This window comes from Sorex araneus, chromosome 5, assembly GCF_027595985.1.
Source record: "Sorex araneus isolate mSorAra2 chromosome 5, mSorAra2.pri, whole genome shotgun sequence".
Lineage (NCBI taxonomy): Eukaryota > Metazoa > Chordata > Mammalia > Eulipotyphla > Soricidae > Sorex > Sorex araneus.
The window spans coordinates 145,701,208-145,726,447 of record NC_073306.1 but is presented as its reverse complement, the minus strand read 5'-3'; the positions used below and the strand labels follow the sequence as shown (position 1 = coordinate 145,726,447).

At 56.4% G+C, this 25,240-nt stretch overlaps 1 protein-coding gene across 1 annotated transcript in view; it reads left to right on the top strand.

The window, feature by feature from the left end:
* STK32B (serine/threonine kinase 32B) overlaps window positions 1–23,574 on the top strand; it is a 202,480-nt gene extending 178,906 nt beyond the window's left edge. Inside the window, exons 7-12 of the mRNA XM_004617418.2 lie at window positions 9,758–9,861; window positions 11,348–11,464; window positions 11,821–11,946; window positions 15,036–15,167; window positions 16,528–16,592; window positions 22,152–23,574. Of these exons, the coding sequence (XP_004617475.1) occupies window positions 9,758–9,861; window positions 11,348–11,464; window positions 11,821–11,946; window positions 15,036–15,167; window positions 16,528–16,592; window positions 22,152–22,293 (686 nt within the window). The 3' untranslated portion in view covers window positions 22,294–23,574. The remainder of the gene's footprint in view (window positions 1–9,757; window positions 9,862–11,347; window positions 11,465–11,820; window positions 11,947–15,035; window positions 15,168–16,527; window positions 16,593–22,151) is intronic.
* The last annotated feature ends 1,666 nt before the right edge of the window (window positions 23,575–25,240 follow it).

Here is a 25,240-nt window from a genome sequence, read left to right as displayed (position 1 = left end):
ATGGTATAATTCTAACTCAAGCTTTAGCTGTAGAAAAATTTGATGTTATTTTTATTCATTTTCTAACTTTCTGTGATTTCCTTTTTAACCAAACTGGATTGTTTAGATGTATATTGTGTCATTTCCAAACAAATTTGTGAAACCCCATATATATTTCTTTGATTGTTATAGAGCTTATTTCTGTGATCGTCAAAGGAAATATCTTGTACAACTGCTCCTCTTATTAATCGGTAAATTTGTTTATGCTTATGACAAACTGGACAGGGTTATATTGATGAATATTCTATAATACTTTCAGGATTGTACATTCTCTGGTCTGCTCACGTATCTTAGAAATGTCAGTAAGGTTAAGTTGCTAGATGGCATTGCTTGGAAAATACCTTTAATGTTCTGATGTCTATTTGTTACCGCAAGTACCAGGAGCAGTTTGCTGAAATCCCAGCTGTAATTAGGGACTTGTGTATTGCACATTTCAATTTTGTCTCGTGTGTTTTGTTGCTGTGTTGTAAAAGGTGTACACTTTGGGAATTGTCCCATTGTCTTGGCTAATTGCCGCATTTATCATTATCCCTTTGTCGCTCTTGCTCCTTTTCCTGAAACCTACTTTCTCTGCCATTAACACAACCACTTGGCTTTCCCCTGCTTACTCTGCGTGCCCCATCCAGAGGTAAGCTGGCTCTCTGCTAAGGAAGGGGAAATGCCCCGATGTGTAGATTTTGCTGGATTTTGTGATGTGAATGATAATGTGACACTGTTGGCTCGAGTCAGGAGAGGATTCCAGCGCCCCACACGCTTGGTGGGCCAGCACAGTCTTGCTGTACCCCAGCCATGACTGTGGATTTTGCCATACTTTTGGATTATTTTTATAGAATTTTTTTAAATTTTTATTTATTTATTTTGGCGATGCTCAGGGGTTACTCCTGGCTCCGTACTATACATAGGATTTTATGGGAAATGAAATCTATGATTTTATGGGAAATGGGTAGGAGTGTCTTATGATGTGTCTAGCAGCCAGCCGCGCAGTCCTGGATTTTTTCTTTACTGTAGTTTTTTAAATTTCGACTCTCATACATTCTTGTGGTTTGCTGACTAACTGGGCTATTGTTTCTTTGAACTCATTAAGCATCCTCAGCGTAGGGTCACTAAGGATGCAAACTGAGGGCTTGCTGGTTAGTTCATGGCTCTGGTGTTGTCGCTTATTGAGCGTGGTGGGTACCTACACATTTACCCAGTGGGTTTCTAGTGTTGCTGTGCCGGGGGTGAGTCTTTGTAGTTCATCTCCCGGGAAGGAGGTGAGGGATGAGCTAGAAGTTGCTCTCTGTCTTCCCTGCCTATCTTCACAGAATGATAGGAAGAATAACTGTGAGCGGCATGGAATGTGTTGAGTAGATCTTCAGCTGACCGTGACAGGTGGGGAGGCTGCTGGCTGCCCCCCATTCAGGGTAGGCCCAGTGATGTCAGCCCGCGGTGAGCCTCACCTTTCTGTTTTAACCAGTCTTTATATTTCAAAGAGATTTTACAGGGAGTCATTTTGCCCATCTGTCTTTTGGTTGATATTCAGAACACCTGTAATTAATATAATTGTGGGTAAAGTTGGATTTAAGTCTGCCCTCTGACTTTTTCTTCCTTTTTTTTTTCTTTTTGGGTCATACCCAGGGATGCTCAGGGGTTACTCTTGGCTCTGCACTCAGGAATTACTCCTGATGGTGTTTGGGGGACCATATGGGATGCCGGGGATTGAACCTGGGTTAGCCGTGTGCAAGGCAAGCGCCCTACCTGCTGTACTATTGCTCTGGCCCCCATTTGTTTTATTTGTTCTTTATTCCTGAGTCCCTAATTTTCTTGCTTATTTGGAATGAGTGAACCGTTATTTATAATTTTATATTAACTTATTTAAGAGACATAGTACTTACACTGCTTTTTAAAAAAAAAAATGAAAGTTTAAAAGTTGTCTTAGGTGTCCAATTCACTTACGTCTTCGGTGAATCAGAATCCACCCCGAGGGGCCAGATCAACAATTCAGCAGGTAGGGTATTTGTCTCGCATGTGGTCTACCCAGGTTCAATCCCCAGCATCCCTAAACCTAAGAAGAGTACTGTGCACAGAGCCGAGAGGAAGCACTGAGCCTCACTAGGTGTGACCCCCAAACAAAACAAAACAAGCAACATCAACAACAAAAAATGCAACTCAAAATAGCATACCACTTCATGAATAGCAAGAACATTAGAAGAAGAAGAAGAATTTAATCCCAGTTCCTCCTACCCTGACCCATTTTTGTTTTATTTTGCTGTAAATAGATGCATAATTATTTGATCTTGTCTTTGCTTTAGTCAACTATATTTGGACTTGCACTGGTTAAAACATTAAGTTTTCAATCTATCTTTCTCAGTGGGCTGGAGTGATAGCACAGCGTGTAGGGCATTTATCTTGCATGCAGCCGACCCAGGTTTGATTCCTCTGTCCCTCTCGGAGAGCCCGACAAGCTACCGAGAGTATCTTGCCCGCACAGCAGAGCCTGGCAAGCTACCTGTGGCGTATTTGATAAGCCAAAAACAGTAACAACAAGTCTCACAATGGAGACGTTACTGGTGCCTGCTCAAGCAAATTAATGAGCTGCAGGATGACAGTGATAGAGTGATACAGTGATCTTTCTCAGTAATCCATTTTTATTTTTAATTTTTGTCACCATGATTAAAATACTACCGATGATAAGTTTCCATGCAGACATTCCAGCTCCACATCCCTCACTGAACATCCATTTCCGTCCACCACCGCCTCAGGATTCCCCCCACCCCCCGAGACAACCTTCCCCGCTCTCTGTAGAACAGTTCTCAGATTCTTTTGATTTGGCCATTTGCTGTTTGTTTCTTTATCCGCTCCTTCCTTCTCCGTGACTTCACTCAGACGGTTTCATCTTTCCTGATAGCTGAGCAGTACTGCGTTGTGTGCAAACACCAAAGTTCCGTTACCCCCTCGTCCTTTCACGGACACTTCGGTTGTTCCCAGACTGTGCCACTGTGACCAGAGCTGCAGTGATCCTTATTTCTTTACAGAGCTTTCGTTTCTGTTTTCTAGTAGGGCTTCCTGTGTTTTCCCCCATCAGCCCTGGGGCATGTCCTGCACTGCCTCTCAGGGCGATATTTCCAACAACAGATCATCTGACCCCTGCCTTTGTTCTTCTCTAGGAGGCAGACTTTTTGTTTGTTTTTTCTCTCAAGCCGTGTGCATCCTTTGCTCCTGATCTGGGGTTTAGATGCGATGTCCTTCCTTTGATGGTGTTTGTTCACTTTGGGGCATTTATCCTAGTCCATGACCTTTTTGGATCTGTTGTTTGGATGTCGGTGGACCCCACTGGTGGCTTATGTGAATCGGGGAGGAGAAAGACAGTCACTTTTTCCCGATCCGCCTCTGCCACCCGGGACCCAGGGTCACTGGGTTCTTGTCTCGCCTGGCAGAAAAGAATTTCAGGAGTAGACGGGCAGTGAAGTTAAAACAGATTTTATTTGGAGGTTTTGAAGGGAGGAGGGAGAGAAAGTGGGCGAGAGTAGAGAGTAAGGCGCTCAAGAGAGAACCGGAGCTTCTCCAAGGGCGGAGAGAGCCCTCACACACCCCGGCATTAGACAGGGAAGTCCACGTCTCACAAGAGGAGATGCGGGTGACAGATGTGCTCGGGTGCCGCATGTGCTCAGCCCCTTGGGCACAAGAGCACAGGGCTTGGGCAGCACGTGCCCCCTTCCTTTGTTTCAGGCGGCTTTTATAGGGTTTTCCCAACCTGCCGTCAGGTGAGGCTCCTACCTAAGTCAAAGTCCGTTACTAGGCAGATTGCCAAGTGGGTAGAACTGGGGTAGAGTTGATTGTCTTTGAACTTTCCTGGCCTTCTGTTCCTGCTGGAGCTGTCGAGTTCGGGCCCAGCCTTCTCTGGCTCTGTTGCTGACCAGGGGAAAGTCTTATCAGGCCTTAGTTCCTGTTTTCTGCAAAGGTGGCTTTTTGCAACTTACCAGCTATTGGTATCATTATTTCCCAGGAAATTCATTGCCATTGCCTTGGGGGAGTGGGGCTTTCCCTGCCTGCCTGCCTCCATCAAATTGGTGACTCGCCAATTTTAGAAAATTCCTCGTCATCTGCAAATATTTTCCTGACCCTTCTTCTCCCTCTCTCCTCTGTGGCTAGGTTTCAGCTCTCTATGCATTGCGGCCTCTCACACTCCGTCCCACAGCTTTGAGTTCCTCTGTTCCTTTATTTTATTTATTTAATTTTTTGCGTTAGGTTATTCTTTTACTTTGACTTATCTCCAAATTCAGTGTTTTTTTTTTTTTCCCTCACTGCTTCCCTTCGTCTGGTGAGTTTGTTAAAGAAGTCTTTAGACTTCTAATTTTCATCATCAGGATCAAAATGCTGCCAATGATAGGGTTTCATGTAGACAACATTCCAACACCACACCCCCTTTTTTTCAGTTTTTTATTAGAGAATCCCTGTGATGTCCAGTTACAAACTTAAGAACTTTTGTGTTTGCATTTCACTCATACAGTGGTCATTTACCCATCCCTCCACCAATGCCCATTCACCTCCACCAATGATCCCAGTATCCCTCTCACCACCCCCACTCCATTCCCTTTTGTTCTCTCTCCTTTAGGGTGTTGTAGTTTGCAATAGAGGTTTTGAGTGGCCTTCATATTCAGTCTATAGTCTGCTTTCAGTTTGAATCTTTCAACCTGAATGGGCCCTCCCAACATCCTCTACTTGGTGTTCCCTTCTCTGTCTGAGCTGCCTTTTCCTCCAGCATGTAAGGCTAGTTTCCAAGCTGTGGGGCAGACCTCCTGGTCCTTATCTCTACTACTCTTGGGTCTCCTATTCTGTTATTTTATATTCCACAGATGAGTGAGATCTTTCTATGTCTTTCTCTCTCTTTCTGACTCATTTCACTTAACACGATACTTTCCATGTTGATCCACTTATATGCAAATTTCATGGCTTCATCTTTTCTAACAGCTGCATAGTATTCCATTGCCACACCCCTCTTTGTGTCATTATTTTTGCTGTCATTATTATTGATGATCATTGCTACTATCCTTTCCACCTGGATATTTAATAGTTTCCCCTTTCTGACCATAGTTTCCCTCTTCTAAAGCATATGCTGCCTCTTCCTCTAGAGCCTGGGCCTTGAGTTGTTTCTCCATTTCTGTTTGTGATTAACTTCTGCTCTCATTGCATCCTGTTCTGAGAAGATAGTTGATATGAGTTCTATGCTCTTGACTTTGTGGAGGTACGTTTTGTGTCCCAGCATGTGGCCTATCTTGGAGAAGTTCCATGTGCATTGAAGATGAATGTGTATTCAAGGTTTTGAGGAAAGAAGGCCCTTATAGATATCTACTAAACCCCTCTATTCCATTTTCCTCTCAAATAAAGTATTTCCTTGTTGAGCTGTAGTGTAGTTGATATATCAAGAGGTGATGAAGCAGTATTGAAATCTACAACTACTATTGTGCTGCTATCAATGTCTTTCTTCAAGTCTATTAAAAGTTGTTTTAGGTATTTTGCATTTAGGAGTGTGAGCTCTTCCTGATGTACATCCTTCTTGATCATTAAGAAACGACCTTCTCCGTCTCTCATTACCTTTTTCAGCCTGAAGTCTGTGTTGTTTGATATTAGTAAGGTCACTCCAGCCTTTTTTGAGGGGTTGTTTTGCCTGAAGAATGGTCTTCCAACATTTGACTTTGAGTCTGTATTTGCTCTGACTGGTCAAATGTGTTTTTGAAGGCAGTAGAGTGTGGGGTTAAATATTCTAATCCATCTGCGACTCTGTGTCTCTTAATCAGTGTATTTAGCCCATTGACAGTGAGAGATATAATCGTCATAGAATTTTGTACCGTCTTTCTGCAGGACTGTGTTGTGTTTGTGGGGCTTGCTTGCCTTAAGGTAGCCTGTTAAGTTCCTGTAATGCCAGTTTTGAATCTATGAAGTTCCTGAGTTGTTGTTTATCTGCGAATCTATGTATTGCTCCTTCAAATCTGAATGAGAATCTGGCTGAATAAAGTGTTCTTGGTGAGGCATTCATCTCACTGAGTTCCTTCACTTATCTCACCACTGTCTCCAGGCCCAGAGGATTCCATACGATACAGCTGTAAATCTCAAGGATGCTCCTTTGTATATAGTTTCCTCCTTTGATCTTACTGCTTTCAGTATTCTATGTTTATCTTTGGTTTTTGCCATTCTGATTAAGGTGTGTCTTGGAGTATCTTTATTTGGATTTCTTTTAGCTGGTCCCTTTCTGGTCTGGATTTGGGTGCATATGCTTTCCAGCTCTGGAACTCCTCCTCAGTGATTGCATTGACAGTTGCTTCTTTTTCAGGGTTTTATTCCTGCCCTCTGGGACCCCAATGATTCTTATATTGCTCCTCTTCACTTTATTCCAAAGTTCTCTTGTCATCTATTGGTTAATTTTGGAGCTCTTTTCCATTTTCTGCTGTTGTCTGGAGATTTTCTGAACCCGACCTCGGAGCTCACTGATTCTGGCTGTCCTCGGCGCCTGTCACTCTGCAGCTGAGGCCTCCCAGTGAGTTTTCCATTTCACCTACCAAGTTTTGCAGCTTTTCTGTTTGTAACTTACTCGTTTCTGCTCTCCTGTTCTCTTGTGTTTTATTGGCAGTGCATTCCATTGTTTCTGTAAGCTCCTTATGGATCTTCAAAAATTCCTTTTTAAATTCCTTCTCATGGGAGAGCCTCGCGAACTCCCCATGGCATATTCATATGCCAAAACCAGTAACAAGGCTGAGTCTCATTCCCCTGGCCCTGAAAGAGTCTCCAATGCGGCACCATTGGAAAGGACGAGTAAAGAGAGGCTGCTAAAATCTCAGGGCTAGGATGAATGGAAACGTTACTGAGACCCCTCAAGAAAATCAATCGACGGGATGATGATGATGATGATGATGATGATGATGATGATGATGATGATGATGATGAAATTCCTTCTCAGAGAGCTTATGTTGCTCAGGATTACTGGTCAGTCTCCCGGCTTAGCACCTGTTGGATATCATTGGTTTGTCCTTTCCCCCTTGCCACTAGGAGCTTAGGTTTATCAGTCACACCCATCAAAGTGCTCCCGAGTCACTCCCATTCCTTTGTTTATCTGTAACCATTTCTATCAGTTTATCTGCTCTTCCCTTAATCAAACTCTGTTAATTGGTAAGGTCAGAACTTCCTAGGACACTGAATATTATAACATTGCCTTTCTCTCCTCTTTATGCCTTTTGAATAATTTACTTTAAAGCTATGTCTTTTTTGTATAGACACAAGAAGACAATATTATGTTTTTATAACTTAAGACCTCGAATATTATTGAATATTATTGGCCTTGAATATTATTCCCTCCTGGGCATCTGCTTTCTCCACTTAAGCCTCAGTTGCCCTCAGTTCCTAGCACCCCAAAGTAGGGTCCCCGACGTGGGAGGGAAGGATCCAGGGCAAGCGGTGAGTTATGTGCTACCCTGGCATCGAGATGGGCCTGGCCAAAGTGCCTAATTCTTAACTATAAGTTAAGAGCTTGATCATAGACAAATACTGTCATGATCCAATAGTAATTATGAGACTGGGACCCTGCCAGGGATAGGAAAGACTGATCTGGCCTGAGCACTGTAGTCTGAGATTGAGATGGCCCCAGGAGAGCAATTCTATAAGCTTTAATGCATCTCTTATTGTGTCCATACAAAATAATTAATATTATGAATTCTTATATGTTTGCTGGCTGAGGAGAAGAGAAACGCATTCATGGGACTCTGCCCTTGGGTGGATCCTCCTGCTGAAAGAGAATTAAGTCCTAGGAGAAGCATCCCCTGAGGGAAAAGAACCTTACCCTATTGCTGACCACGCCTATGTGTATGCCCCAACCCCCTCATGCTGTGGAGATTTAACTAGGCTGTAAGAGTGGGTTGGGGGCCAGATCCATGGGGGCCAGATCCACGGGGGCCAGATCCACGGGGGCCAGATCCACAGATCGAGAGAGAGACCGAGAGCCGGGAGAGAGGCAGAGAGAGAGAGAATGAAGTAGGATGGGGGAGAAAGAAGCAGGAGGAGAATCAGAGGAGAATGGAGATGGACATGAAATAAACCAATCAACCAGTTTGGCCTTCTTCCTTCCTTTGCCTGCCTCGCCGCCTGCGCGCCCTTTCTTTTTATTTTTGTGTTTTACACAAGCACCCATCCTCACTAAGCCTGGCGGATTTCTGCGTTGCTTTGCCCTTGTGACCTGGAGTTGTTGTTATGTGTTGTGTGGTTTGATGCCTACAGATTGGATGTCGTCGTATGTTTACAGTGTGTTATGGAGAGTTGAAGAAATGTGTGGCCGAGATGCATAGTGGAGCTCATAGAGGGTGGGGGGCAGTCCTGACCTGGGGGACAAAACAGAGATCTGGAATAAATAGCGTGGCCCCCTGGGGCCGGGGCTCTCCTCTGGAAGCATTTGGGATTTCTTGACTGGTTCTGGAGCTCCTTTAATTGCTTTGTCTTTGTACACTGGGTCTTCACTTGTGGCTGTTTTTCTCCTTAGCTCTGTCATTCGGGGATGGGACCTCCCACAGAGGACAGAGCTTGTGCCTGGAAATGAGCACTGCTCCCCAAGCACCCTGCCTGGAGTTGTGCAGGGAGGGAAAGCTGAGTCACTCACCCTGGCGCTGAGCTGGGTCTGGGTTTCATGGGCCCCTCATGCTCTCCTTTGGAGCCAGGCTGAGAAGGGGTCCCACTTCCTCCGTGCTCTGCCCCAGCCTGGGGGTGAGCCTCCCCCTGCCTTGCAGGTGGTCTCTCTCCAGCCTCCTCTGCCTGGACAGGCGCTTTCTTGCCCCTTGATGGCATTAGTCTGACTGCAGGAGGAGTGTTGGGCCCACTCTCGGGCCTGGCGAGTCAGGAGGAGGCAATGAGATGAACCCCTCTCTGCTCCTCAGAGCAGGGACCCCCAGACCCATGCAGAATAAGAAGAATAAGGCCCTCCATCCATGGGTCTCCCCGCATCCCCATGTCTTGTTATTGAAGGAACTTTGCAAACCATAAGACAGACCATTATCAGGGAGGGTTTGAGCCACACCTGGCGATGCTCAGCGTCTTCTCCCAGCTCTGTGCCACCTCCAGGAGACGGTCAGAGCACCACGCGGTGCAGGGGCTCCAGCCAGTGTTTGCTGCACGCGAGGCCGGGGCCTTCACCCCTGCGTGCTCTCCCTGGCCTGAAATCCGCCATTGTCAGGCAAGCGACCCATGACACTTAGAGCCCTCATAGTGCAGTGTGACCACGGGCTCCGTTGCTTCCGGAACAGTTGCTCTCCCCTGCAGGACAGCTCCCCCTTCCCGGCACCCATCTGCTGCTGTCCCTGCCCAGAGCCCCTGGGACAGCTGTGCAGAAGGAGCGGGCCCCAGCCAGGCCCCCACAGGGGCTCTGGGAAGCCGAGGGGCGCTTAGCCAGTGTCTCCGTCTGGGGGGTCCGCTTCCCCTCTAACTGATCCCCGACCCTGCCCCCTGGCCCCAGCCCCACCCCCTCAAGGCTTTCCCCAGTGCGCCAGGTGGACTGTCCCCCGCAAGGCACCCCTCGGTGCCGTCTCACAAATTTCCCTGTTCCCTGCAGCTCTTTCTCCGGCAGCCTGAGGCTCAGGAGGGCTGAGACCACGGGGCATCGGCTTTGGGGTCTCAAGTGTATGTGTATGGAGGCAGAGGGGGTGTCTGTCCCAGTGTTCCCTCTCCGAAGCCGGTGACGTGCTCTCTGTCTTGTCTTCGGCAGCCCCCGAGGTCTTCCAGGTGTACGTGGATGGAGGCCCGGGGTACTCGTACCCGGTTGACTGGTGGTCCCTGGGTGTCACGGCCTACGAGTTGCTGCGGGGCTGGGTAAGACACGCCCGTGGGTGAACACGGGCGCCTGGAGGTGGGGGGCTCCCACCGGAGCAGGGCCTTGGGCGAGGATCGGGGCCCCCAGCATCCTCCCTGACAGCTCAGCGCCATGCACGTTCCTACATGCCCCTGACCCACCCGCGGGGCTGTGGCTGTGAGGCGGGAAAGTGCCGTGCCGAGTGCAGACCAATCAGAGGCGTTTGGGCCTTGGCCACGCCCCTGGCCACGCCCTGGCCATCTGGGCCACGCGCCTTGGGCCCGCCCTGCTCCGGAGCCCGGTACCAAGGGGCCCCGCCTGCTTCCCTCCCCACCAGCACCCCCAGCCCTGCCCCTCTCGGAGGGTCCTCTAGAGGGCTGAGACTGAGCGGGCCCGAACAGCACAGACAGTCACCGGGAGAACTTCTATTCCATTCCCCATCTCCAGCTCCCTTCCATGCTGCTCCCTGGCCTTTGGCTGGTCAGCACAGCCTTCCCTGGGGAGCCCAGAGGGCTGAGCGCAGAGAAGTCCTGGGTAATCGAGGGACGGCGTGGAGCTCCCCCTAGAGGGCGGAGTGCAGAACCACAGTCCCCGGGCCAAGCCCAAGTCAGGACGGAGATGGGTGAACCCCAACTCCTCGTGCCTCGGTATAGCCCCCAGAGTCAGTGCTGTGCCCGGGGCCTGGCAGGACTACTCTGTGCCCTTCGCCCTCCCCCTCTAGCTCTGGTGTCTCAGGAGGAGGAGGGCAGAAGCTCCTGTCTGCGACCCCTGGAACTCTGGGTCCCCCGGGCAGAAAGGGGGCCGACCGCTGGCCCAGACTGCCCAAGGCTCAGCGCAAGGCTCAGCCCCTGACCCCTCTCCAGGGGCCATCCCCAAGACCCCTGTGCTGCACCACCGAAAGGGGCCTCTGCAGCACACGCCCCAACCCAGCACTTCCCCTGCCTGGCCCGCTAAGGCAGTAGCACCCTGTGCTCTGGTCTGTCTCCTGAAAACAGTCGTGTTGCTGTTCTGTTCCGTGGAGCCCCCGTGAGTGGTTGGTGGGGGTGGGGGCGGCAGGGGCGGTCCCACCCAGAGAGCGGGGCTGTGCCCACCTTGATTTGGGGGCTTGCCAGCAGGACAAAAACCTCAGGGGCTCCGTTTCCCTTCCATTTTAGAACAGGTGTGGACACATATTCCGGAATGACAGTGTAGCCGGAAAACAGGCCTTCCCGGAGTACCCGGGGCGGGGGGGGGTGGTGGTGGAGCTGAGGCATATCACAGAGCTGGGGCAGAGGCTTGTCCTGATCGGTGGTCCGCTGAGGACAGAGGCGCGCCCATGGACAGGCAGCTCTGCAGGACCCCGCCCTGGGGAAGACCCAGAGGCCCCTCCCTCCCAGCCTGAGGTCCCGTGAGGCTGACACTGTCCTTCCTGTGTCACCGTGGGCACGTGGGTGTGGCCGGGCCCCCACGGTGCAGGGCGAGGGGCCGCAGGGGCCGGCAGCGAGGCTGACGCGGGCCCTGTTGCAGCGGCCCTACGAGATCCACTCGGCCACGCCTGTCGACGAGATCCTGCACATGTTCCGGGCCGAGCGCGTGCGCTACTCCTCCACCTGGTGCAAGGGGATGGTGGCTCTGCTCAAGAAGGTAGGCGGGCAGGGGCGGGGGCTTCCGGAAAGTGTCCGGGAGTCCGGGGGAGGGTCCAAAGACACGAGTGCAGGGAACGCCAGGGTCACTTAGGACCCCTGAACAGAGCCCCCCACCAGTGCCACTGGGTTCCGGAAACAGGAGCCTCCCCCCACCCCGCACCCCTGCGAAGGGCTCCTGGAGTTGTGGGGACAGGTGAGGAGCAGGCTGTCCTGCCCTCTGCTCCGTGGAATCCCCCAGGCGGTGGGGGGCAGGGCCCCAAGGGCGCCTGTCGGGCTGGCACAGGGGCATGGCGGGGGCACGTCCCACACCCCGTGCAGCTCCAGTTCCTGCTGACACACGTCCTTGGTCCGCAGCTCCTGGCCAAGGACCCTGAGAGTCGCCTGTCCAGCCTGGGGGACGTCCAGAGCGCACCCTACCTGGCCGACATGAACTGGGATGCAGTGTTCGACAAGGCGCTGACGCCCGGCTTCGTGCCCAACGTGAGTGGGGTCCCTGCCCGCAGTGCCACCCTCTGCAGGGAGACCCGGGCTCTGTGCAGCCAGGAGCCTGCTGGCCACAGAGGAGCCACCGGCTGATGTTTCTCTGAGTTGACAGAGAACCGGACACAGGCGGCTTCCCGCCCTGAGGCCTACTTCCTGTTCTGAACATGGCTGCAGTGTGCAGGGGTGCGGGCACCCGCTCTGTCAGGCAGCCACACACCACTCTACGCAGGGGTGCGAGCACCTGCTCTGTCAGGGACACAGACACCCGCTCTGCGCAGGGGTGCAGGCACCCGCTCTGTCAGAGACCCAGATACTGCTCTGTGCAGGGGTGCGACACCCGCTCTGTCCAGGGTCCCAGACACCGCTCTGTGCAGAGGTGCAACATCCGCTCTGTCAGGGACCCAGACACCCGCTCTGTTCAGGGGTGCAGGCACCCGCTCTGTCCAGGGTCCCAGACACTGCTCTGTGCAGGGGTGCGACACCTGCTCAGTCAGGGACCCAGACATTGCTCTGTGCAGGGGTGCGACACCTGCTCAGTCAGGGACCCAGACATTGCTCTGTGCAGGGATGCGATACCTGCTCTGTCAGGGACCCAGACACCCTCTCTGCAGGGTTGCGACACCCTCTGTGTCTGGGACCCAGACACCTGCTCTGAGCAGGGCTGCAGGCACCTGCTCTGTCAGAGACCCAGTCACCTGCTCTGTGCAGGGGTGCAGGCACCCACTCTGTCCAGGGTCCCAGACACTGCTCTGTGCAGGGGTGCGACACCTGCTCAGTCAGGGACCCAGACACTGCTCTGTGCAGGGTTGCGACACCCTCTGTGTCTGGGACCCAGGCAGCCACTCTGTGCAGGGGTGCAGACCCCCACAATGTGCAGGGTGTGACACCCATTGTGCAGGGGGGCAGCCCCGGCCCTGCTTTCGCAGAGCTGACCCAGCCCGGGAAGGCAGAGCGGGGTGGGGGCCGCACGGCGGGGATGGAGGCAGGAGCAGCTCTGGCGACTGACCAGGCAGCAGACATCTGGGGTGAGGGGCCAGGCCAAGGGGCACGGCCGCGCCCGGGGACTGGAGTCAACCATGGAGGGAGGTGGCGGCATAGCTCTTCTCGAGGACAGACTGTTTCCCACACGGCCCCTCACCTCCGCACATCTGTATGCAGGGGGTGGGATGGAGGGAGCTGGGCAGGATGGGGGTCCGTCAGCAGGGCCCCTGTGTCCACTTCTACCTGGCACAGACACGCCCACAGAGGAGCCCATAGGGCAGAGGGGACAGGCAGCAGGGCACCATGCAGCGTTCCAGGAAGAGACAAAAAGGACATAAGTCCGGGGTGGCGTTCCCGGTGCCATTTCCTGCCTGTGCTCACGGAGGGGGAGGAGGTTCCACGCCTGGCCTCCCCCCGCCCCCACCCCATCCATCTCTGAGCGGTCAGCAGAACACAGAGCTGGGAGGAGGGACCCCACCGCAGGCCCCTGAAGCTGGCTGTGGGGTTCCCTGTGCACACCTCAGCGGGGCCTGGGCTGCACAGGCTGGACCCCCGACGCCTCCCCCCCGCGGCGTCACACCCCACTCGTCTAGAGATTCCGTGCTCCTGTTGTTTTGCCAAACAAGTTTTGCCAAATCCAGTAGAATCGGTGCAACATGAATGCAGCCCCCAATCAGCTTTTCCGGGAGCCCCCCAGACCCCCACAAACAGTGATGACAGCACAGTCATCACAGCTCTCCATCCTCGCAGTGGCCAGCAGCCACCCAGCCCCTTCTGCTGGCCTTTCCAGAGCCACAAGCGTGCGGGGCCAGGAGCCGGGGCCCCTCCTGTGCGAGGCTCCTGCAGAACCAGCCGGGGCCGCCCCCGGCCACCTCGCTCCCCGTGCTCGAGGGGAACCCGAGCTGCCAGGAGGCGCCCCGAGGCAGAGACAGCTGAGCCTTCCCCGGGCCTCCCGCTTGGGATCTCAGGCCATGGTCAGACTCACCAAATCCCCCTGACCAGGCACGGTGGGCGGGACCCACCCCGGAACAGCCGGCAGGACCCAGCAGCCGAGGGCATGGGAGCCAGGCGGGATTTTCAACCAGATGTGGACTTTATGGCCCAATTATTTCAGATAGATAATAAACATCTATATATATAATTATATCAGTTATATTAGATAGATAGATAGATAGATAGATAGACAGATAGATAGATAGATAATGAGACAGAGCAGTGCCCTAGGAGTGTGTGTGGTCAGGTCAGCGACGCAGTCGGGGAGACTGCAGCCAGCCTCTGAAGGGGACAGCGGGAGGAGGAGCATGGGGGCTCTCAGGAGTCCCCCAGGAGGGAGACAGGCCCCTGGGGAAGAGCAAGGGACACGTGTGAGGGGATGAGCCAAGGAGGTTTTCCTGACACACTAACCAGCACTGTTTGCTAACGAATGAATGAATGTGGGCAAGCGTGAGTGAGTGCTTGTGTGCAGGGATAATGGACAAATGGATGACACCACACATGAGTGACTAACGAATGGGTGAATTATGGATGGACAGATGACGTGAATAAACAGTGAGTGGGTGAGCAAATAATGGGGAATGGTGGATGGATGGGTGGATGGTAGATGGATGGTGAATGAATGAACAGGTGAATTAATGACGGGTGGATGAAGGTTGGACGGTAGATGGATGGTGAATGATGGGGAATGAATGAGTGGTGAGTGGGTAAATGAATGATGGGTGGATGATAGATAATTTATTATGGATGGATGGATGAATGATGGATGGATGGATAAATGGTGAATGAGTGAATAAATGAAAGTTAGGTGAGTGAATTAATGAAGGGTGAGTGAATGATGTGTGGATGATGAATGAATGAATGTACGGTGGCTGGCTGGATGAGTGTTGGATGGATAGATGGTGGGTGGATGGTGAATGAGCGAAAGAACGATGGATGAATGGGTTGATGGTGATTGAATGAATGAATGGTGAATGGGTGAATGAGCAATGAATGAATGCATGGCAGATGGATGAGTGAGGGATGGACAGCCGGTGGATGGGTGGATGACGGGGGTGCAGATTCCGTGGCCGCAGGGCGAAGGCCAACCCCTTGTCTCCCCGCTCTTTCAGAAAGGGAGACTGAATTGCGACCCCACGTTTGAACTTGAAGAGATGATCCTCGAGTCCAAGCCCCTTCACAAAAAGAAGAAGCGGTTGGCCAAGAACCGGTCCAGGGACAGCACGAAGACCAGCTGTCCCCTGGTGAGTGGGCCCGGGGCGCCCAGCACGCACAGCCCCAGAGTGGGGGTGGCGGGGCTCCATCCAACTCCTGTCCCGGTGCCTGCTGGCAAGGCCCTGGCCCGGACCTCAGGAAGCCCCTCCACGCCCTGCCGTGTCCTGCCCACAGGCAGGCGCAGGGACACAGTGCTCGCTGGGGCACCTGCCTGGCCCCGGGAGACCCAGACTCTGCTCTCGAGCTCCCTGGCTGCCCCCGGGCAGCGTGACCCGGGCGCACACTCGGCCCCACACCCGGCCCCACCGCTCAGGCCGCGAGCAAACCGCCTCGTCCAGCAGCCGCCTCTTGTGCTATGCGTGGGGACACTCAGCAGTCCCAGCCACACTCGGTGACACGGGGTGACCAGCTGGCCGGGACACGGGGTGCCCACGTGAGGCGGCCCGGGAGAGCACTCTGCTGCCTCGCTCCTGTCCGAGCCCCCCCACCCCGTCACTCACATTGCCACCCTGGGGTGCAACTTGCCCATCCTTGGGTGCCCTAGAGAGCAGACAGATGGGGACTCTGGGGGTCCAGGGCGCCTAGACTCATCTCTGGTCTGATACAGCGAAGTCAGCAAATGTGTTCTGCCCAGTCTGGAGGTCAGGGGTCAAAGCTCAGCCTGCAAGGGCGGGGCGGGGTCACCCCTTCCCTGTCTGCTCTTGCCCGGCAGCCGCCAGCCTCCCCGCCTTCCCGGACCCCGCCCTATGCCCTGTGCCATGTGCCCTGTGGCCCTGGGGCCCAGCCTCTCTCTCCTTAAGGGACGCGACCTCCCGTGTGACCTTCCTCCGCTGATTCCTCAGCTCCTCCATCAGCCCTGCACCCAGCGGCCTGGGCCTCGACCGGCCACAAACACCAGAGCGGGCAGACAGCACAGGGAGTTAGGTGTCTGCCTTGCCCGTGGCCACTCCAGTCTAATCCCCGGCACCACAGAGTCCCCGAGCACCGCCAGGAGTGAGCCCTGAGCACTGCAGGGTGTGGCTCCAAAACAAGAACAGAAACCAAAGTTTTGGGGGGGGGTGCTGGTTCCCAGCTCAGCCAGCCCTGTCGCCTGCGGGGCCAAGCCAGGACCTGGAGCTGCCCCTGACCCCACCCGTGGGTGTGTTGCCGGAGACCTCCACTCCATCCCGGGGTGATCAGTGCACCCCAGTGCCCCAGGCTCCTGCGCTTCCCTGTTCACTTTGGAAGGTGCTGAAACATCTCCGTAGCCTGAGAAGAACTTGCCCCCAGCACCTCTTGGGGCCGCTGTGAAGCTGCCCCTTCACTGGGGGCCTCGCAGCCACTCGCCCGGGAACTCCCAGGGGCCTCTGCCCCGGGCATGCCTCGACGGCCCTCCTGTGCTCTCTGCAGAACGGACACCTGCAGCAGTGCTTGGAGACGGTGCGGAAGGAGTTCATCATATTCAACAGAGAGAAGTAAGTGCCGCCACGCCCGGGGCTCCCGGCGGGGGGCGAGGGCGCCCAGCCTCCAGGGCTGCCTCCTGGCCGAGCGACCCCCAAAGACTGTTCCCGTGGGGCCACGCGAGGGCGTGATGCCTCGAGTGGCAGTTGGGGGAAGGCAGCCACGAAGCACTGGAGCTGAGTGGCCCCAACTGCGAGCACTGGGTCAGGGATGACGGGGGAGGCTAGTCCCGGGGGCTGATTTGCAGAGGTGAGGTTTCGGCCCGGGCCGTGCCTGTTGGTGTAAAGTTCGTCATAGAGTGACTGGTCGGCTCTTTGTCTGCCCCCTGGTGGCAGGGGGGGAGATGCCCCATTTGGACACCAGAGATGCTTCTGGCTGGGTTTCACACAGACTCGGGTGGATCTGTGTAAAAAAAGAATTACTGACTCCATAAGACAGACACTTACAGAGCTCATGACTGGGTTTCAGTCACCGATATTCCAGCACTATCCCTCACCAGTGTACATTGCCCAGCACCTGTGTCCCCAGCGTCCCTCCCACCACCCCCACTCCCTGCCCTCAGCCTACCTCTGTGACAGGCACCTCTCTCTCTGTCTCTCTGTCTCTCTCTGTCTGTCTCTGTCTCTGTCTGTCTCCATCTCTCTCTGTCTCTCTCTGTCTGTCTCCATCTCTCTCTCTCTGTCTCTCTGTCTCTGTCTCTGTCTCTCTCTGTCTCTCTGTCTCTGTCTGTCTCTCTGTTTCTCTGTCTCTCTCTCTCCTCTAGGAGGGCATTGTGTTTGCAGTACAGATACTGAGAGGTCACCGGGTATGTCCCTTTGCCTCCTTAGTTCTTGTCCAGTGTGATCATTTCCAACTATTCTGTCCTGCTGGTCCCTTCTCTATCTTACCTGCCCCCCACCCCACACACGCTTGTTTTGGATTCCAGCCACTGACCAGTCCTCCTGGCCCTGTTTCCCTGGATCTATACACCTAAAAACTGTTTCCTGCTGCGTTTCTCCCGCTGCTGGTTCCTGTCCCCGTGTCCCCCACTCCCGGAGAGGAAGTCCTTCTCGGTCTCTCCAGCCCGGCTCTGACCCCGAGGCTGCAGCGCCCTCTGGAGGTGGCAAGGAGTCCCTCATCTCCCGGCTCTCTGGTCCCTGCGCACAGTGGGCTTTCTCCGTGCAGCCAGCCCACCCTCTGCGTGGCGCTTCCAGCCACAGGGGCTGAGGGCCCCCTGCTGGCGACCAGAAGAAACACGACAAAGTTGGTGGTTCCTGGGGCTGCAGGGGTGAGGCTAAGATTCGGTGTAGCCACAATGAGCACTGGAGCCTGTCTAGTCCCTCTGGGCCCCCGCCCACTGCAGACAGCCACCAGGAAGCAGGGAGGGGCGAGCAGAGCATGGTGTGAGCAGATGGGAGCTCTCGTTATGGTGCTCTTGTGTCGGAAGCAGGTCGCTCCCCTGGTTGCCCCCGAGTATGGCTGAGTCCAGCTGGTTGGTGCTGGCTGGGTCTGGCTGGTGGGTGCTGGCTGAGTCCGGCTGGTTGGTGCTGGCTGGGTCCGGCTGGTGGGTGCCGGCTGGGTCCGGCTGGTGGGTGCCGGACTCCGTCGTGGCCTGTGGAGTGGGCAGGTTTGCGAGCAGCTGGCAGCTCGTGTGGCCTTCCTGTGCAGCTCCTGCCTCAGAGTCCCGCAGCCCGGCCTGCAGCCCAGGGCGGGTCTCTGGCGCAGCATTTCATCCCGGCACTGGAGGCTGAGCTCAGGAGGCCGCGGCACGCACACCCACCACACAGTGGTCGGTCCGAGAGTAGAGCTGGCAGGAGCTGGAATGGTGGGCTGAGGAAGGGCGACATCCCTTCCAGCGCGGTGAGGCGGGCGGGGTGGGCTGGGGACGAGGAGGGTCCATGACGCGCTCTCATCCCCTCCTCGGTCAGGTAACAGGGCCTGCACACCTCCTTAGGGGGTTCTCGGGGTGACCGGATGGCGCCCCATCCTTGTCCAGCTCACGGCTTCCATGTGGACAGCTTGCGCCTTTCTCGTGCCTGTGGGAAACGCCTCCAGGGCTCCGCCCCGGCCAGGCTAGGACACCGAGGCAGAGGACTCGCACCCAGAGCCCAGGGGCTGGAGACAAACAGCCCCCAGGAGGCTACAGGCTGCCCAGCGTCTCTGTGGGCTGCGCTGCACACAGCTGACCCAGGTTCTAAGCCCACCACCCCATGTGGTACCCTGAGCCCTGTCATGAGTGAGCACTGAGCACAGAGTCAGGAGTGAGCCCTGCACACTGGCCCCAAACCAAAACCAATTAAAATATTAAAAATATCAAGCCCAAGGCCAAGGAGATGATTCAATGGACCAAGCGGCTCTGCGTGCGGGGGGCCTGGGTGAGTCCCCAGCGCTGGGTGGCTCCCGGGTCACCACCTGGAGGACCCCCAGAGCACTGAATCTTGAGCACCACAAGACAGAGCTCCAGTGTTTCCCTTCGTTTTTAACTAAAAACAAACTGAGTTTCTTGCGAACAGTGCCTCTTCCCGGTGTAGACCCTCTGTCAGAGGCACGGAGCTCGCCCAGGCCTCCCCTCCGTGAGCCTGGATGGGTGAGGAGCAGGACGGGGAGGCACTGTGTGGGCCTGTCAGCTGGGCAGAAGCTGTGACGCAGAGAGCCTGGGGGCAGATGGGTGCGTGGACAGCCTCAGGGCGTGGCGCGACTAGAGAGGGGGAGACAGGGACGGAGGCGGCAGTAGACAAAGAAGGATGTGAAGGTGGAGGGGTAGGTGGGTAGACAGGGCCAAAAGAGGGTGGATGGTCAGGGCTGGAGCGATAGCACATCGGGGAGGGCGTTTGCCTTGCACACGGCCGACCCGGGTTCGATTCCCAGTATCCCATATGGTCCCCTGAGCACTGCCAGGAGTGATTCCTGAGTGCAGAGCCAGGAGTAACCCCTGAGCATCGTCAGGTGTGACCCAAAAAGCAAAAAAATAAAAGAGGATGGATGGTAAATAGATGACATGGGTGGATCGATGGGTGGAGAATGACTGGAGGATGGACGGATAATAGGTGTGTAGATGGGTGGACGGATGGGTGGATGGGTGGGTGGATAGGTGGATGGATGGATGGGTGGATGGGTGGATAGGTGGATGGATGGGTGGGTGGATGGGGGGTGGATGGATGGATGGGTGGATAGGTGGATGGATGGATGAATAGTGGATGGGTGGGTGAATGAGTGGATGGATGAGTGGGTGGATGGGTGGATAGATGGGCGAGTAGATGGACATGTGGGTGCATAGGTGGGTGAGTAAGTAGATGGTTGATTACAGGATAAATTGGAAGGTAAGTAAATAGATGCGTAAGTTGATGGAAAATGGACATGTTCCATTCTTGGCAACTTCTGATGCTTTGTTATGTGCAATAAATAAAAAGCACAGAAGTCTACAGATAACAATGCCACCTCTTCTCTGAGCAGCTGAATGACATCATAATGAGACTGAGCCCTGTCTGTCTGTGACCGGGCAGCCCAGTGGCAGCACCCTTGGCACTAACAAGCCTCTTCTTGGCAAACGCCACTTTCGCCTCCGGCGCCTCGGGGGTTTGGAGCCCTTTGAACTTTCACTCACTTTTAAAATAATTCTTTAAATTCCATGTTAGGCTGTGCTTACCACACTGATAATGGCAGGTCTTGTGCATTGAACATTCCGGCACCACCCCTGCCCCCAGAACGTCAGCGTCCCCCACCCCCACTGTCCTAGTGTAACCCCCAAAGTCCCAGACCCCACTTCCATCATGATCTGCTTTCTTCGAAGACCAGTTCCCAGTTTCTGCTGTCCCTGAACGGCTTGTTTCCTTCCTGTCCTTCCCCCTACACACGAGGGTGACCTCTCTGTGTCCTGCCCTCTCAGCACTGTCCCCTCGGACCCCTCAGTAGCTGCGGCTTGCAGGGTTTTGTCTTTCTCGGACCCAGTACTGTTCCATCCTGTATATGGATTAGTTTCTTCATCCAGTCACCTGTTTGCGGGCACTTGGGTTGCTTCCAGACTATGGCCACCAAGTTCACTTTCTCCTACGCACCCAGTGCGCTGGGGCCGGAGAGGGGCCCAGCGGGGAGGGCACTTGCCCTGCAGGCAGCCAAACCCAGGTTCACTTCCCAGCACCATGTGCGGTTCCCCGGGCCGTGCCAGGAGTGAGGCCTGAGCCCCACCAGGTGTGGGCCCAAACCCAAACTGTGTTATCTCGGGACTTGCTCGTGCTGTAACCACCAACCTCCCCCGACCCATGCACGCGCGCATGCGTGACTGGTGCCAGGGCACAGAGCAGGGGTCCCCTGTCTCAGCCACGGGACCTGCACATGCGTGACCAGCACATCCCTCCCTGCAGAGGCAAGCAGGCAGGGCCAGGGGTAGACACGGGGTCTGGGCTCCAGAGGACACGCAGCAGGCAGCCTGGTCCCTGGCCGAGCGCGGGGCTGAGAGCGGGCGGGAGCTGAGCTCTCCCTGCTCCCCAAACCTGTCTCTTTAGCTGTCTCCAGTTCATCCTTTCCCACTACTCCCCCAAACATGCGCACGCACATGTATGCACACACACACACACACACACACACACACACACACACACACACACACACACACACACTGTGAAGCCTGCAGCCAGACCTGCAGAGCAGGAGGCTGTGGTTCTGCTCCGAGGGGGAGGTGCCGAGTGCCAGTGTCGGCACCGCCCCGTTCAGAACCTGCCGGGCACACAGTCACCTCTGGATGCTCACTCGTGGGTCTGGTGGGGGTTGAGGGCGTGATTTTCACTTTGGGCGCCGTGGCTTGCAACAGTCCTGAGCAGGCCCCACTGGAGTGCCACCTCCCTCCCCTGCTCCCCTGCTCCTCGCCCGCCCCTGGAGGCCAGTGTCTGTTCTGTTTCTGCTGCCTCTGAGCATTGTTTCCTCCCCTTCCTCAGTTTCTCTACAACCCACAGGGGGAAGGGATCGTTCTGCGCCTGCCCCTCCCCGCTGGACTCAGTGCCCTCAGCCTGGCCCTCGCCAGGTCCTGCTGGCCCTGCTTAGTGGGTGTGCGTCTCCGTCCTGAGGTGCCATGTGTGTGAGAACCGCGGCGCGGGGGCCCCGCCGGGGAGTGAGTCCTCTGCTCCTGGCGTGGCAGCTGGCCCAGAACCTTCGGGACCTGAGTGAGCGTGTGTGGGGCTCACCACCTTCCCTTGCACTGGGAAAAGCCAGCAGACAGCACGTGTGAGCTCCAGAGAGTCAGCAGCGCTGCCGTTCACTTTGCAGGAAGGCAGCGTGTGCACACACACGTGGGGGGAGGGGAGGTGTGTGCACGTGTGGGTGTGCACCCGTGTGTGCCTATGTGTGTATGCATGCATGTGCACACATGTGCGCGTTAGTGTGCGTGTGTGCACACATGTGCGTGCATGTCTGTGTGCACACATGTGCTTTGTGGAACGTGGCTGAGGGCAGCAGGACTGGGCTGTGGCTCCCGGTCCCCCCACCCCCCTGCTCCCACGTGCCACCTCCGAGCCCGTGGTCCCGATCCGGGGCCCTCTGCCAGCCCGCTGCCCACCGCCCGCCCGTGGCCTGACTGACGGGGTCTGTGCTGTCTGTTGCAGGCTGAGGCGGCAGCAGGGGGCGAGCGGCCAACTCCTGGATGGCGCCGAGGGCCGCGGAGGCAGCCAGGCGCAGAGCAGACTGCAGGACGGCCGCAACAACAACCTCCTGGCCCAGGCCTGCTCCCGAGGCTGCCGCAGCTAAGGCCGGCACACGGCCACGCTGACGCAGAGAGCCTGGGCCCGCCCGGCCCACTCGCTGCCACCTTGGACAAACCCGGCCCTTTCTGTGCCTCAGTTTCCCGCCTCTGCGTCGGGTCTGACAATCCTCTGCCCCACCTCTAATTTACCAGGTTGTCGGGAGATGCCAGTCGGAGGCGGGCGGGCCAGCCCCGCTGTTTATAAAATGTTCCCAGTGTAGAATCTGCCCTCCATTCCCAACCTAGACCCCCAGGCCCCCAGGGCGATGAATGAGCCCACCCCAAACCGACCCTTCACCCGCCCCTCATCCTGAGGCAGGACTTTGGGGAAAGTGGCCCAGGGGGAGCGTCTCCCGCGGCCCCAGCACAGCCCAGCTGTCCTCATTCGGCCCCGCTGGCCACCCCTCCCACCTGCTGGGCTGGCCGCCCGCAGGACAGCCCGGCCCTGAGGATCTGGTGCTGCAGCTGTCCTCCCCCCACCCATTCAAGACCCGCCCCTCCCCCACCTCGCCCAGCCCCTTCTGAGAATCCGGCCACACCCCTTAGTCACGCAGCCAAGTGTTGGCACAGTTCCCCACTCCCCCAAGCCCAGCCCGGGGGTCCAGGCTGCCAGTCTGAAGGGGAGACCCCGGGTGGGCAGATGGCAGCTCCAGACTGCTCCGACACAGGACACATTCGGGAACGTGCCCCCTTCCTGGAGCACGTGGCTGGAGCCATGGACTCTGGCTAGCAGCATCCAGGGACATCGGAGAGTGTCTGAAGGGAGGGACCGAGACTTGTCCCTGCTGGGCTGCAGCCTGGTGACCTTGGGCTGGCGGGAGAGAAGGTCCCCTCCCGCTGCTGCCAGGGCCACCTCCCTCCCGGGCCCGCGCCATCTGTGGCCCCCCTCCCCCAGCCGTCCTGGGCCCCCTGCCCTTGGGTTTTGTCCTCCACCCTTGAGTGTCCCTTTCGACGACCCACCCCAGTCTTGGGGCCGTCGGCGTCATCTCCTCGACATCTCGAGAGGCGTCTCAGTGTAGGGTGTGGTTTTATATTTTTACTCAAAGACACACACATGGTCCTCGTCCTCCTCCTCCAAACCAGGCCTGTTTCTCCATAACTCGTGTTCCACGCGTTTCTGTCCCGTCCCCTCCAGGAAATAGCGGGGCTGCTTCTGTCTTCACTGTGACTCTGGCCGCACGGCGCCTGTGCTGTGTCCACGGGCCAGGAGCCCGAGCAGCCCCGGACGCTGGTGTCCCCCTCCGCAGCCTGTGTGGGTCCCTGTCCAGAATAAACTATTTCTTGGACGTTGCTTCTTACGATGTTGTTTTTCACGGAAGGGCGGGCGGGGCGGCCGATGTTCTCTGCCCGTTGGCTTCGCGCAGGAACAGCGGCAGTGGGGAGAAGGCCGGTGGCGGCCAGCGAAGGGACCGAGACTAGGACCGAGACTAAAAGTGCCGCTTGGCCGGTGGTGGGTCTCTGCTCCCCGGCCCTGGTGTCCAGCCACAGTCACGCTGGCCCCACCAGCACCCCCGCCGTGCCCAGGCGGAACACAGAAGCTCCTCGCCTGCAGGAAACACAGGCTTCCCAAACCGCAGGGCGGGGACAGGACACAGAGGGTCTGGCCTGGTGTGCGTCCAACCTGGGCTCACGGGGTGTCGCCCTGGACGCACCCGAGCACCCTGGCGGCCCAAGTGATCCCCAGGACCGAGGGCCGAGCAGAAACCCCATGGGAGGCTGGGCTGCCTTAGTTCAGCGGTGGGCATCCTGCCCCCCAGATGACGTCACACCTCACAGCCTCAAGCTGTACACAGGCACGCTGGGGGGAGAGGCCTCCGCTGTGCAGACTTGGTGACCGGCTGCCTCCCGGCTGCAGCCCACCCCTCCGGCCCAGGGTGCCCTTCAACCCCCAACTCCCCATGATGGTCCCTGGGGCCCGGCTGCAGAGACCCCAGCCGAGTCGCCCCCCATACACTCTCACTTGTCCCCCCAGCACCTCACGGATGGGGCTGGGGGCCAGCGTGAAGGTCACTTTTCCCGTGACTCATTTTCCTTGCCTGTGGGTGACAAGAGGGACCAGGTCTGTCCCTGTCTGTCCCCATGCGCCCCCAACTCCCCTCCTAGTGGCTCATGGACGCTAATCCCTGGTCCCCCAAGGAAAAGGACTGGAGAGTCCCGACCACTTCTCTGCCATGAAGTTTCTCATGGGCCCCTCCTTCCACAGGGACTGTCCGTTCTGCGGACGCCCAAGGTGTCCCCTGCAGGGCCTGAGCCCACCTCGGAGCCATCGCCAGGCCAGCCCAGGAGGAAGCAGTGGGAGAAGGCGGGCCCAGGGAAAGCCCGCCCTGGGGTGGGGGGCAGCGAGGGGGCTTCTCCCCCTCCTCTCCCTTCCCATGCCAGGAAAGCCAGGTCTTACCCGCATGACCCTGAAGCCGATGTCCCTTCTCAGCTACAGCAGATGCTACAGCACACGGCCCAGAATCCTCTAAGTTCCCCGACACCCCGGTTAGCTCCTGTGCCAGCCAGAGGGGTGTTTGCCCACCTGAGGTGCAGGGGGGCCTCCTTTTCAGCCTGAAGTGGCCCCAGCTTTCGCCATATTCTTGCTGCATTGCTAATATGGTTTCCAGCCCCCTGTAAGCCCTGAGCTCGGAGCTCCTGCTTGGACCCCAGCCTTCCCCACCCCCTCCCACTCCAGGCAAGGACACACCCTGACAGTTAGTTTGGGTTGCTTCCCTCCCAGGGCGCCCAGCGCACGGGACACTCAGTGCTCTGTGCCCCTCTCTCCTCTGGCCAAAGACCCCTCAGAAGACCTGCACTGGGGGAGGGGTCCGTATGTCGTCATGCTGACCCTGGGCACTAGCCTGCAGCTCACAGGGTCTCCTGGCAGACTTGCTAGCGCCCAGCCAACCCTCGGTCACAACCACGTCCCTCTCCTCATGCCACAGCAGGCTCCAGTGAAGCTAGGGAGCTGCA